The sequence below is a fragment of the Lithobates pipiens genome, unplaced genomic scaffold (assembly GCF_037356315.1).
Source record: "Lithobates pipiens isolate NorthernLeopardFrog02 unplaced genomic scaffold, aLitPip1_a1.2 Scaffold_16, whole genome shotgun sequence".
NCBI lineage: Eukaryota > Metazoa > Chordata > Amphibia > Anura > Ranidae > Lithobates > Lithobates pipiens.
In genome coordinates, this window is record NW_027507748.1 from 264,113,222 (window position 1) to 264,128,058 (window position 14,837).

The 14,837-nt window shown below is 45.3% G+C and overlaps 1 protein-coding gene across 1 annotated transcript in view; it reads right to left on the bottom strand.

Annotated features, from left to right (window-relative positions):
* The window catches only part of LOC143984136 (uncharacterized), a 128,085-nt gene that overhangs the window by 7,293 nt on the left and 105,955 nt on the right, over positions 1 to 14,837 (bottom strand). The window contains exon 8 of the mRNA XM_077484447.1: positions 14,332 to 14,484. Coding sequence (XP_077340573.1) covers positions 14,332 to 14,484 — 153 coding nt within the window. The remainder of the gene's footprint in view (positions 1 to 14,331; positions 14,485 to 14,837) is intronic.

Sequence of the window (14,837 nt, forward strand, 5' to 3'; positions counted from 1 at the left end):
TATCCAGCTTTCAGTTTGTGAAAGACCCCGGAAACTATACATGTTCTAAGAGCATAAAACCAGTAGAATAAAAAGAAGTTGCTATTTTTTTTAGGTCACAAACACAGCAAAAAAAAAATCCCTGTCAAATTCTCACTAAAGCTAAAAGGATAAAACTGTATAGAGTTAATAAATCTTTTTACCTTGTTCCTTTTTGTCAAATAATGCAAATTGAAGAAGGTCCCATTTTTTGACCTTCTTAGGCTCTGTGGTCATACTTATCTGGTTCTGTGGAAGCTATTGGCGAAAGGCGTCAACCGGTGTCTATGATCTCGACTACTAAAGTATACTAGAACGTGTTCTTATTTTTAAATACATTTTTATATGTATATGGTTCGTATTTTGTATCAATAAAATTAGAAATGTATTAAATTTTGTTTGTATATCTTGTTCAGGTACTGGTATAGTCCGTTTTTTCCTTCCCTTTTTTGTTTATGCCATTTAGGATGAGGTAACCCCTTAGCTTTTATCATATATTTTGCATAGTTAGTTTTGGGCCAAGCTGGCCCAAACTAACCATGTCCCTTACGAACCTGTGAGGTCACCGGATGTGCTGTATAAACTGTATGTTGTATGTATGGATTTAGTTTATAATTGGTGTTTTATCTTTAAATGGGGGCAGTTATCTGACAATTAATGGCAGCCACGCACAAATTGTTTCACACAGATTTTTCTAAATTACAAGTGTTGTAAATTACAAATATGTATATACAGTATATCAGGGCCGCTGTTAGAAATCATGGGGCCCCATACAGCCTACTTGACGGGGCCCCCTTGACCCCGCCCACAACCCACCATGGCTCTGCCCACAATCCCCGCCCCTCATCCCGCCCCTGCCTCCACACTGTCAGGGTGGGGGGTGTCTGGAGCCAGGAGCTGGAACATGTAACATTTACAGCGCCCCACCAATCATAACTGCATCTGGATGGGAGAGATGTCAGTGTTTTGACATCTGTGCCCATTCAGTTTGTTCCTTCATACAACACCGACTTGTGTCCATTTACATCAGGCTACCTCTGATCTGTCACATTTAGGTCTGGAAAAATAGGAAAGGATATTCTTTTCCAATTTTTTTTTCCCACCTGAATGGACACGGAGGAAGGTGGATATAAATGCACACAAGTCAGTTCATACCTGTAAACCTACATGGAGCTTTCAATCAGGTCTGCGTGAAAAAGGACCTAATTGCAAAGCTTGGGTGAAAGGTTATGAAAGGGGAGTGGTTTGAGGGTGGTAAAAAATGCAGCTTGGCTGTGTGTTTTTACTGTCCCTTCCCCCATCACATATATAAAAGTAGCATCTCACTATGTGCTCATTATCATTATGATGATTAGAGCACAGCAGGTGATGTATGGCTCTGTCAGTGTAACATGACTGTGTGGTGCTGACTTTGTTATGGCTGTGCTGAGATATAGTCTGTAACACACAGTCCAGCCAAATATCAGGAAAGTCAGCACCCAACAGCCATGTTACACTGACAGAGCCATACAGCACCTGCTGTGCCCTGATCATCATAATGATAATGACCATGAGCACACAGAGTCTGGGGACTGCACATTCTACAATAGTGTGACCTATCAGTGTGTGTGTGTATGTGCAGGGGACTTCTTGCCTGTGGACCACTGCCGTTGTACAGATTACTCCTGCTGTTCTGTCTGTCTCAGAACTCAGTGATAAGTCCCTCAAGCTGCAGCACTTACTGACTGAAGGGAGCCATCTAACAGTAATATCCATCCGCCGGAGAGGCATACAGTGAGAAGGAAGTACTTTAGTTTGTGAAGGTATACTGAGAGCAGCATGCTGCACAGAATTGTATCCCTGCACCCGAAAATGGAAAAAAAGTCCCTCTTCTGCTTTCACCTCCTGGGCCCCTCTGGTAACCTGATGGGGCCCATGAAATGAATATATATTGCTTATATACCTTAACAATCAAGTTAATGTGGGTTAATATAGTTATTGAGCTTTTTTTTTTTTAGCTAGAAGTTAAAAGCTGCTCGGGCCCCCCCTGCTGGCCAGGCCCGGTACAACAGGGCTGGTTGTACTGCCCTATCAGCGGCCCTGCAGTATATCTCTGTATGAAACATATGCATGTGCGCTATGACTAAGCGCTGAGGGTGGTGATGCTGTTCCCCTATAGCTTGTGTTTTTGGAATTTTTATATATGTATATAATTGCATATAATTTTTTATATGTATATGGTTCGTATTTTGTATCAATAAAATTAGAAATGTATTAAATTTTGTTTGTATATCTTGTTCAGGTACCGGTATAGTCCATTTTTTCCTTCCCCTTCTTTGTTTCAACTACGCAAAATATATAAAAAGCTGGAGTGTAGCTTTAAAGCTGCATTCACACCTGAGCGTTTTCAACTCAAAGCGCTCGAAAAACGCCCAACAAGCAAAATCCCATTCATTTCAATGGCACCTGTTCACATCTGAGCATTTTGTCACCTGAAAGCAAAACACCTGAAAAACGCCCTAAAGCTCAAAAAAGAACATGAGCTTCTTTGGGGCAAATTACAGGTGTTTTTCTGCCTTTTAAATTGGTGAACTGAACAAAATCGTGGTAAAAACCACAGTAAAAACGCGTGACTTTGAAACGCTCAGGTGTGAATGCAGCCCAATACGAATACCAATTATCGGTTCCCATTTTTATTGTCATGGGACTTTTTTTTTTTTTTTTTAGGGCTTGTTCACACAATACATGCATGAATGGGAAAACCACACAGATTTCACTGACAGACATCAGTTTTCATGTGCTTTTCAGTGAGTTTTCATGGCCTGTTCACATATATACAGCTAAGCCGCAGTGCAATTTGAAAAAGAGCCCTGTGCGATTTCAGTCTGGTTCAGGCGCAATTTCTAATTTCATACACTACAATTCGCACTGGATTTGCACCTGAACCGGGCTTTGAAATCGCACTGCAAATGGCCAGCACCTATGTGAACCTAGTCTGAAGGTATTGTTTTTAGTATTGAAGCTTGTACATGTACTCATGCAAATGCTTAGTGTCAGCCCTGATACTATCGGTGCAATGCCATTTTTCAGTGTACTCCAGCGGTAAACGCTCAGATTATGAAACAGACATTGGGACACAGTACTTTAGACTAGGAAAAGGATGGCCCGTGTATCACTAATGTAGCTGGGAGGATCTGCCAAAACTGATCAGGATACTGCATGTATACCTACCTACCCTAGTATTGGTGGCTAATAATTACAATAATAATTAATGCACTTTAGATAAGTTCACATCATTCAAGTCAAAGTCAGATTTCTATACAATGGCTGTGAGTATAATATATATATATATATATATAATATTGCATTTACTCTACGACTCATAACATCTTCTTATAAATTTTACAAAAATTTGTATTATATTGTGTTTGTATACACTATACTTCATTAAAGTGTATTTTTTCCAAAACATTTGCATAACCAATGTGCAAATATCGTTTCACATAAAAAAAATTACAGCTACCAACATTTTTTTTCTCCCAGGCCTTTTCTTTCAAAAGATATTTGGGGTTTCTAAGTAATTACCTAGTAAAAATAAAAGCTGTTTTTTTATTGTATGAAAGAAGTGTCAGAAATGGCTTGGGCAGCTAGTGGTTAAGAAAAAAAAAAAAAACTAGACACAAGATCATGCTGTACACTATTTTTCTTTGAAAACCTCCTACTTCTCATAACTTGAGTTGTACAGCCATTACATGGGACACATGACTGATGGAGAGATTTGGGACTCCAAATGAGGTTTAAAGCCACACAGGTCACATGTTGTATCTTAGTGTTGAAAATATTTTTTATTGAACATTTCAAGTAGAAACAATAAGACAGTAACCGTCATGAGGCAAATACAAGCAGGAACAGTAACAGGACTACATTTGTGAATGGACGGCTAACGACTATCAACCACAGTCGGTCCCGTCGGAAAGTTTGGAAAACAAGGAAAACAGCCTGTTCCCGATCCACAAGGCCACAGTAGGGAAAGAATACTCATGGGTTACTACATGAGACAACGTGTAATTAGTATTACGAAGAAGACAGAAAGAGAGAGAGAAAAGAAAGGGAAGAGAGGAGCAAAAAAAAGAGAAACAGAGTGTTACAGGAAAAAATGAATATCAAGATGAGATGAGAGGGAAAAGGGGGGAAGGGAAAGGGATACGGGTAGGGGGGGGGGAAGGGTAGGAGAGAGCCCACAGCGTCCCTACGCATTCAATATTTGTTCCATTAAGGTGTCAGAGGAAGAGAAGCGGAGCCAGATCGACCATTGAGATATAAACTTGGTGTAAGTATCATTGTCCAGTGCCAACATCTCCTCCATTCTCATGGTGTCATTCATGATGGATACCCACCGTGACAATGGGGGGGTAGTCGTCGTCTTCCAATAAGCAGGTATCAGCTGCCTAGCAGAGGACATAAAAAAACGAAGCAATCTTTGTCTCTGCGATTTAATAGACCCGGGCAGTATGGAGAGTAATGCAATTTTCGGAGAGATAGGAACCGGAGTATCAGCTAGAAGATTATAACATTCAAAAACCTGTGTCCAGAAGGGGCGGATCCTCTCACAGTCCCACCAGACATGTAGATAGGTGCCGACTGAGGCTTCACAGCGCCAGCAGGTGGCTGGCGTAGACGGGAAGATTTTGTGTAAAGTAGCAGGGTCTCTGTACCATCTGGACAGCAGCTTATAGTTCTTCTCTTGAGAGTAGCAGGAGATGGTCGACTTGTGGGTGAAGTGGAAAGAGGTTTGCCATTCCGGCACAGAGATGTCTTCACCCAAATCCGCAGACCACAGCCTAGTATAAGGTGGGAGCTGATCATGCACTAAAGTCTGTAGTAAGTTATATAAGGAGGATAGCAGGTGTTTGGGGGTTTCTGGGAGGGAGCACAATACCTCAAAGTTGGTAAGCTTGCGGTGTATTTGAGAGGAGGAGTGTAGGCGTTTGGTAAATGCGGACACCTGAAGGGCCGTGAGCCAATCTCCAGAGTCTGCTAGGGGGACCGGGGTCCCCTGAGAGGGATGTACAAATGTGAAAGCTTGCGGCCACTCCGTACGCCTAAAGGGTCCTAGGGAGGCTGCCCCTGTACTTTGTGGTAAAGCAGGGTGATCAAAGAGGGACGTCAGGGGGCCCGGATCAGAGGAAAGGGTGGTGTTTAGCCCTGTCTTATACCATAATTTCAGAGAGGCCAAGGTCAATGGGGATAAGGATGTCATACTAGAGTAGTCCTGATTGTATCCCCATAGAAGAGCTCGGAGATCCACAGGAGAAAGGTCCTGTTCAACGGCCACCGAGGCCTTGCAAGGAGGACGGGGGAACCACTCTATGATGTGAGTCACAAGAGCAGCCGTGTGGTAAGTCTCAAAGTCAGGGAGGCCTGTTCCCCCCATAGTCTTCGGGAGTGTAAGCAGTTTAAATTTAACTCTGGGGAGGCCCCTGTTCCACATGAATCTGATGGCTAACGAACGCAGGGAGATGAAAAATGATTTGGGGACTTGGATGGGGATGGTTTGAAATAAATACAGGAGCTTGGGCAGGATGTCCATCTTTAGGATATTAATCCTTCCGAACCAGGGCAAGGGAGACCCCCCCCATTCCTCAAGGTCCTTCCGTATACGGTTAAGCAGGGGAATATAATTCAGGGAAAACAGGTTAGCTAGGTTGGAGGGTATAATAACCCCTAGATAAGAAATCCCCTTGGTCTGCCATTTAAATGAGAAATTGGATTTTAGAAGGGACAGTGTGGAGGGGGCGAGGGATATGTTAAGGGCTTCAGTCTTAGTAATGTTGATCTTGAAGTTACTATGGGTACCAAAACGTTGAAATTCTCTGAGTAGGGATGGTAGGGAGGTGTGCGGATTCTGAAGGTACACAAGGAGGTCATCAGCATACAGGGAAAGTTTGTGATGCGCAGACGGAGTTTGGATACCTAGAATGGAGGGGTTTTGTCGTATGGCACAGGCCAAATGTTCAATAATAATGACAAAGAGGAGGGGGGACAGGGGGCAGCCCTGGCGGGTACCGTTTGCAATGTCAAAGGGGGCTGATGTGGTACCGTTGACCAGGACCGTAGCCGAGGGTCGTGAATATAGGGACAAAACTTTAGAGATGAAGGGAGTTCCGAGGCCAAGTTGTTGTAGAGACAGCTGTAGGAACCTCCAGCTGACCCTATCGAAGGCCTTTTCAGCGTCAAAAGATAAAAGGCAAGCTTTCAGACCTTTACGTTGGATCAGGGAGATAAGATGTATCGTCTTGGAGGTGTTGTCCCTCGCTTCTCTGCCAGGGACAAAACCCACTTGATCGTTATGAATAATTTTAGGCAATAAAGGGGACAGACGGGTAGCCAGAACTTTCGCAAATAGCTTAATATCTATGTTGAGCAGGGATATGGGTCGATAGCTGCTGCATTGGGATGGGTCCTTGCCCGGTTTAGGGATAATAGAGATGTTGGCAGATAAAGATTCCTTGGAGGGGAGGTTAAGACTGTCTACCGAATTAAAGGCCTTTGTCAGAAGGGGTGCAAGTTGTGGGGCAAATGTCTTGTAGAACCGGGGTGTAAAGCCGTCAGGACCCGGGCATTTGCCCACTTTAAGGGCTTTGATGGCCTGCAGAAATTCAGAAGTAGTTAGGGGCTCATCTAGGGACGTAGCGTCTGCATCATCAATAGTGGGTAGAGCAGTTTCCATAATATAATCCTGTGTGGGGTCGGGAGAGGGGGGGGACCGGTCGGAGGGGTTTGCACGCGGGAGGTTATAAAGCTGTGAATAGTATTGCCGGAAGGATTCAGATATCCCGGAGGTGTTAAACGTTTTCCTAAGGTCCGATTGGACGATAAAGGGGATAGAATGTCGTGGGGGTCTAGGGTGAATAGTTCTGGCCAGGTGTTTACCACATTTATTCGCCAGGGAGTAGAAGCGATTCCGTGCTTTATCCCTGGCAATTAGGGAGTGCGCGTCTAAAAGCTGGAGCAAGTCTCTGCGGGCGTTGGAAAGCTGGACAAAAACCGTAGGGTCCAGGTCTTTTTTATGAAGGGGTTCAAGGTCCGCTATGGTAGAAAGGAGTTTGCGTATGTCATGAGCGCGGGCCTTCTTAAGGCGGGAGCCGTGTTGTATGAGGGTACCCCGGATCACACATTTGAGTGTGTCCCACTGGTTCAAAGGGGAGGTTGTGTCCGCGGAGTGGTCACCTATGAAATTTTTAATGACTTTGGAGACATCCGCCACGCACACGGAGTCCCGCAGCAGATTGTCATTAAGCCTCCAGCTCGCCCCCCGGCGGGCAACAGGGGGGCGGACTAGAGTCAGATAGATGGGGGCATGATCGGACCATAGGAGGTTACCGATCGCCGTTTGGAGAGGCGTGTCTAGAAGTGATTGCGATATGAGAAAGTGGTCCAATCTACTGTAGGAGTTGTGTGAGACTGAAAAATAACTGTAATCCCTTTCTGTGGGATGCTGGACTCGCCAGGCATCCACCAGATGGGAGGAATGGAGGAGTGATTTAATACGTGTCAAGGTGGAACAAGGTACAGAAGACTTACCCGAGGACGTGTCTGCGGATGGGGAGAGGGCAATATTGAGATCACCTCCAACAATAAAAGTCGACCCTCCAAAGGAGGATAGTCTGGTGAGGACTGAAGAGAGGAACCGAGCCTGGCCCACGTTTGGCACGTAAACGTTAGCTACTGTAAAGAGAAAATCATTTAGTTTCAGTTTCAAAAATACATAGCGGCCTGAATCGTCTATGAGAGAGTCCAGAACCTCCGGGTTAAAAGATTTATGAAAGGCAACAGATACCCCCTTGGATTTGGCCTGTGGATTAACACTGTGGAACCATTGAGGGTAGTACCTATTGCGCAGTGCCGGAATAGCTCCAGCTCGAAAATGTGTTTCCTGGAGCAACAGAATTTTCACGCGCTTTTTGTGAAAATGGTAAAGTGTCTGGCTCCGCTTCTCGGGAGTGTTGAAACCCCTACAATTAAAGGAAGCAAAAGTTATCGACTCGTCACTAGCCATGGGGGATCATTGGGGTGGAGCTCGGGATCAATAGGATGAGTGACACTATGGGCAAACCCCATTGGGGTAAGGAACAGGAATAGAGGATGTAAAGGGGAGGTAAGGGAGGGGGGAAGGGGTGGGAGGGTAAAGGCAGAGAGAAGGCGGAGGGGAGAAGAGAAGGAAGAAGAGAGAGAAAGAACAGTACAACAACCTTGCATAGGTAGTAACAACAGTGGCAGGTATGGCAACCCATTCCCAGCACAATAAACAGAGGGACATGAAACAGGGCATTTAGAAACATCAGTGACAGGAGATGGGCCCAGTAGGTCAGGCAGAAAAGAGGAGTAGGCAAGAAAGATAAAATAAAAATAAAAACAAAAAAGGCCACTAGGTGGCTCCAAAAGGCAAACATTACAAAGAAAAGAAGCCTGTCATAAAGGCACAAATCAGTGCATCGCACAGTGATCATAGGATCACCGTGGGGCGCACAAAAAACAAAAAAAACTCCGTAAGGGGGGGGAGGAGTGTGGGATAAAAACACAGAGTCGGGCAGCTCCCAGCACCCCGGCCCCACGGGTAAACCAGTATCAGTTGCGACCTAAGGAGTAAACTAAAGAACATATTAAGCATAATCATCTTAGTGGTCATCAATAAATGCAATTGTAAACCGGCATAAAATAGAGAACATCTATGAGTCATAGGGGGAAGGACATGCAATAGGCCCAACAAAGGGGTCAGATTAAACAAAACAATAATCGTAAAGTAAGTCAAGGGCAACACGGAGGGGACCGTTGTATACAGTGGGTTGCAAAGACAAGTCTTGAGATCAGTCCAGGAACTATCAGCACAACGGAGAACCCCAACTATAGGGAAAGGGGGGAGGGGAACACAGCAACGGGGGTTATAAAAGATAAGTAAAAAACCTGTAAACATAAGGGTTAATCAACATGTGAGATATTCGACCCATATGGGTCCAAGGCCATCACAGGGGAAGGCCCCAGCGGCGGGAGGAGAAAACAGACCCGGGGGGCCCACTGGATCGGGTCAGTCGTTGGGATCCTGAAGCTGCGGGGACCGAGGGGTGCGCTTGCGTCCTTGCTTCTGCCATTGCGGGGTGTAGGGTAGACCTGGAGTGGTCGGTGCAAACGGCCAGTCAGGTAGGGCGACTTGAGGCAGTTCAAGCGTACTAAGAAATGTAGGCAGGTCTCCCAATGTACGAAATACAGCGGTTTTACCCGCGTGGTGCACTCGGAGATGAAACGGGAAACGCCATTGGTATTTGATCTGTCTTGCTTGCAGGAGTTGCGTGAGGGGTCGTAGGGATTTCCGCAAAGCCAGTGTTTGGCGAGAGAGATCAGGAAGAAGCATGACGGGTGTGTCATTGAAGAGGATCGACTGCTGCGTGCTAGCGGCCCTCATGATGTTCTCCTTTACTTTGTAGAAATGGACACGGCACAACGTGTCACGAATGAAGGAGGGGTCAGGGGTACGGGGACCCGATGTACGGTGCACCCGGTCCAATTCGATCGGGTCATCCTTGGGTCTTTGAAGCATTTGTTTGAAGATAGCCGTCACAGCTGCAGGCAGATTTTTGGGGTCAACCGAATCCCCCGTATACGTATGTTGTTGCGGCGACTGCGGTTTTCGAGGTCGTCCTGTTGGTATGAGAGCTGCTGAAGCAGGACAGTGTGAGTATTGAGGATCCGATCATGCGATTGTACGGTGTCCCGTAGGCCATCCACTGTGCTATCCACATCATCAAAACGCACCCCCACATCTTTTCTCAAGTCAGAGATCTCCTTTCAGTACGTTTCCTCGATCCGGAGTACACAATGTTCAAAGTCAGCTTTGGTGGGTAGGGACCTCATGTAGCTGTGCAGGGATCTAATCTGTGATTCCATGTCCCATCCATCCCCCGAACCTAGGGAGGCATTAGAGCGGCTTCTGGTAAGCCTGGGGGAGAGGGCAGAGTCCTCAGAGTGTGAAAGCAGACTGTGGGGTCTCACCTGAGACTGCAGAGCTGATTCAGAGCGTGCCGGGGATGGAGGGGCCGGCGTCCTCTTGGATGCCGGTCGGTGCTGTGAGGACGACCGACCATGGCCAAAATAATCATCGAGATCCCCTCCCGGGTGACGGCTATTACCGCTCTTGTGTGCTTTGGGCTTGTCTTTCCCCATGGTGCTGTGAATAGCTGGTTTACTGTCCGAAATAAGGGCCGTGGGGCCGGGGGAGCCAGGAGCTGAGCGTAGGCCCGACCTACATCTCCATACGTGGGGGCAGGCCCTCACAGGTGAAAGTCCAGATCATTCAGGAGGGACTTGCATAAATCAAAACGTGGTCCTATAGTTACAGACTTGATGTAGAGCAAGGTGACCTTCGCCGTAGTAATTCTGTGAGGTATAGTGACGTATAATCTGAGAGAATGAAAGGATTATCCAGGCAAAAGGAATGTAAAGTGGTCAGTCCCCTGCTGCAGTAGAGTAAATGAGTATACCAAGGTAGCCAGAGCAGAGTCTGTGTGCAGAGGGCTGCAGGGGATGCCTGGAACAAGGATGCCTGGAGTAGTGGACCAGGAGAGCAGGCTGGGGTCACAAACAGAGGTGGATGGAGAACCACAAGCAGGGGGACAAGTCAAATAAAACAATCCTCCGTGGTGGGGGTGGGCAATCAGGCCTGAGCCGACAGGCAAACCGCAGGAGTGGGCCAGAACATCCGCGGAGCACGTTCCCGGGCAGCAGCCGTAGGAAATCCCGGGGATCTTCAGGCCTCAGTAGGCCGCACTAGGCCGGAGCCGGCCGCGGGGCCCACCCGGGAGCCACGGGGGTCCGAAACCACCCCAATTACAATCCGGGCGGGGGGGGGATAGCTGGAGAGGGCCGATGACAGCCCCTTACCTCACCCGCCGGCGTGGCTCCGGAGGTCTCGGGCGATCCCGGAGGCCCAAGATGGCGGCGGCCGGCGGAGAAACAAACTGCAGATCCAGGCGGCTGGGAGCCCCAATTCCACATGTTGTATCTTAGAAGAGACTGGATGGATGATGAATTGCATGCATCATTAGACATTGTTCACACTGTGAAAAGTTGAATTGCAGGATCCTATAGCTGGGTACATTACAGAATTGCAGTAGACCAACTGCATTTATACCTTGTCTGTATATCATTCATCATTATTCCTTTTTCCCAATGGAAATGAACGACTATTAACAAAAGTCCTGCATTTACAGCAGCAGTACCCCTGGAGATCACTCTGATCTCCAGAAGGGGGCTGCAAACTGTGTAGGAGCCTTGACAGATTTGATCATTAACCACTTCAGCCCCAGGCCAATTAACAGCCTAAGGACCAGAGGTCTTTTTACAATTTCGCACTGCACTGCTTTAACTGGTAATTGCGCAGTCATGCAATGTTGTATCCAAACAAAATTTGCGTCCTTTTCTTCCCACAAATAGAGCTTTCTTTTGATGGTATTTGATTGCCTCTGCGATTTTTACTTTTTGCGATATAAATGGAAAAAGACCAAAAATTTCGAGAAAAAAAAAAAAGATATTTTCTACTTTTTGTTATAATAAAAATCGAATAAACTCAATTTTAGTCATACATTTAGGGCAAAATTTATTCAGCCACATGTCTTTAGTTAAAAAAATGTCAAGCGTATATTTATTGGTTTGCGCAAAAGTTATAGCGTCTAAAAACTAGAGTACATTTTCTGGAATTTACACAGCTTTTAATTTATGACTGCCTATCATTTCTTGAGGTGCTAAAATGGCAGGGCAGTACAAAAGTACAAACCCCCCCCCAAATGACCATATTTTGGAAAGCAGACACCCCAAGGAAATTGCTGAGGGGCATGTTGAGCCCATTGAATTGTGATTGAATAATGACACAAAAAATAAAATAAAATAAAAAGTTTACAAAAAGTTGTCACTAAATGATATATTGCTCACACATACCATAGTTATATGTGGAATTGCACCCCAAAATATATTCTGCTGCTTCTCCTGAGTACGGGGGATACCACATATGTGGGACTTTTTGGGAGTCTAACCGGGTATGGCACCCCGAAAACCAATCATTGCCTTCAGGATTTCTAAGGGTGCAAATTTTTGATTTCACTCCTCACTACCTATCACAGTTTCGAAGGCCATAAAATGCCAAAATAGAACAAAACCCCCCCAAATGACCCCATTTTGGAAAGTAGACACCCCAAGCTATTTACTGAGAGGCATGTTGAGTCCATGAAATATTTTATATTTTGCCACAAGTTGCAGGAATATTACAATTATTATTTTTTTTTGCACAAAGTTGTCACTAAATGATATATTGCTCACACATGCTAAGGGCATAAGTGAAATTACACCCCAAAATAAATTCTGCTGCTTCTCCCAAGTACGGGGATACCACATGTGGGGGACTTTTTGGAAGTCTAGCCATGTATGGGACCCCGAAAACCAAGCAGTGCCTTCCGGATTTAAATATAAAACGCTACAAAAAAAACTGTTGGCGATCGCAGGGATCAGGCCTGACTCTGCGAATGCTGCAGTTATGCGTTTAGTGTTTTGTAAGTGACAGTGATCGATCAATACTGCACTTGGGTGGGCTGGGCGGAGGGGCAAAACGCAAGTGCCAGCAGGTATCTGGGCTGATCCTGCTAACAATGCGTTTTTTTTTGGAACCCTAAACTGCTGGGGACGCTAGTATAGATCTGATCAGATCAGATATTGATCTGTTCAGATTCTATACCACTACGGGAGGTTTATGCTTTGCGCGTGGGTGTTAGCGGTACTGGCACTAACCTAGCGCTGCCTGGGGTAACGCAGACCCTGACCCTAAAACCTAATTGATATCACCCGCCGGGTGATCAGGGGGTTAAACCTTTATTGGGTAATAAATGGTGGGTGCCTTGAAGCTATAAAAAGCAAACTAACCAGAGTCACCCGTAACACTTATACGGTGATCACTGGTGAAAGGGTTAACTAGGGGCAATCAGGGGGTTAAAATCTTTACTAGGTAGTGAATGGGGGTCCCTGGCGCTATATAAAAACCTGACGAGGAACCGAAATAACTAACTGGCTAACCAGCGTCACCAGTGGCACTTATACGGTGATCGCTGGTGAAAGGATTAACTAGGGGCAATCTGGGAGTTAAAATCATTATTGGGTAGTATATGGGGGTACCTAGCGCTATAAAAACCGGGCGGTGAACCTAAAACAATAGGGGTTTGTGTGCCTACATGTTAGTGTAGTGTTGGTGCACACTTACTTTCACTCTTCTCCTCGTAGTCCGGTCAAAAAGACCGCCCCGAGGAGAATGACATCACTTCCTCCCTGCCTGTGTTTACTATACACAGCGGGGGAAGCTTCTCATTCACCAGGAGCGATCGAGAGGGGATGGCCAGAAACCAACGGCCATCCCCTCATCCCGGATTGCTCCTGAAGCTAAACGGACCACCGCATCCAGTGGGAGGGGGCCCGATCGGACCCCCCACCCGCTGGAAGGCCAGCACGTACATGTACGTGCTTGTGCCTGTACATGCCATTCTGATGACGTACATTGGCATGTGGCAGTCCTTAAGTGGTTAACCACTGAGTGGTGTCCTGAAAAAATCCTGTCAAAGGTCAAATAGAATCTCCTTGTTCAGGAAGAGAAGAGATCTGTCCCACCGGGACCTGGTACAGAATGGACCAAAGAGCAATAAGCCATTACACAAAAGGGGACACTTTCCTTAACCCGAAGTCCCGCGTATAGTGCTTTGCTCTGCACTACATTGGCCATTATTTGAACAATACAGGCTTCCTGGGACTTTTCCTGGTTTGTAATTTTTCATATTCTGAATGCTCAATGCTTTGTTTTATATCCTTTTGTGTTTAAAAATCTATATTTACTTGGATATATTGACAGTCTGTTGTCCATAACAGCAACAACCATCATATAGATATTTCTACTAGATGGCAACCACTAGGATGGCTTTTTTTCCTTCAACTGAATAAACAGGACTACTCTAGTAGGTAGATCTTCAGAAGTTTTGCCCTGGAAGCTCTACAGGAAGCGTACAATAAAGTGATCCTAGATCATCAGTCTCAAAGTAGTCAGCCAAAAAGTACTTTGTTAGTTTTTTTTCTAATTTACCCCCTTTTTTGTTTATAGGGGGGGGGGGGGGGAAATCATAAATAAACATAAAAACATAGACCTAAAATTTTATTTGTGTAAAACTTTGCATGGCCGCGCAATTGCCAGTTGAAGAGCCGCAGTGCTGTATTGCAAAAAAAAAAACCCTGAACTGATGAAAAGAAACTCACCAACTCGATCTCTTCTTTCTTCGCCAAAATAAATGCTTTCCGTAGTTCCTGTGCAGTATGAGAGAGTCCATAGTTCACAACTGGTTCTAAATGTCTCTTTGTACTGGTGCCAGCCGCCTCTATAGAGTTTGAGGGCATATCTGCCCAACCATCCTAAAAGTAGAAAAGATAATGCAAACATATCAAACTGTTCTCCTTTCATTGTCATACATAAACTGATTTTCTTTTCTATTCTAAGTTTTACTTTGGGCAGGCAGTTATATTAAAACACAAGCATTAAACTCTTCATAGCCATATAGAGCAAAATCGCTTTATTTATGTTTCCTTATTTCTGTACCAAACAGCCTTTCTAATCAATCCTACATTTTGCATCCTTTCCCAGAAAAAAAAAATATGAATTTAGGATATAGGTTTTGATTTGGAAAAGGGGGAGAATATGGTCAAGTAATTTTTCCTAAAAAGTTGTGCTATAAACAAAAATAGAGCGACAATTTTGAAAAAAATAC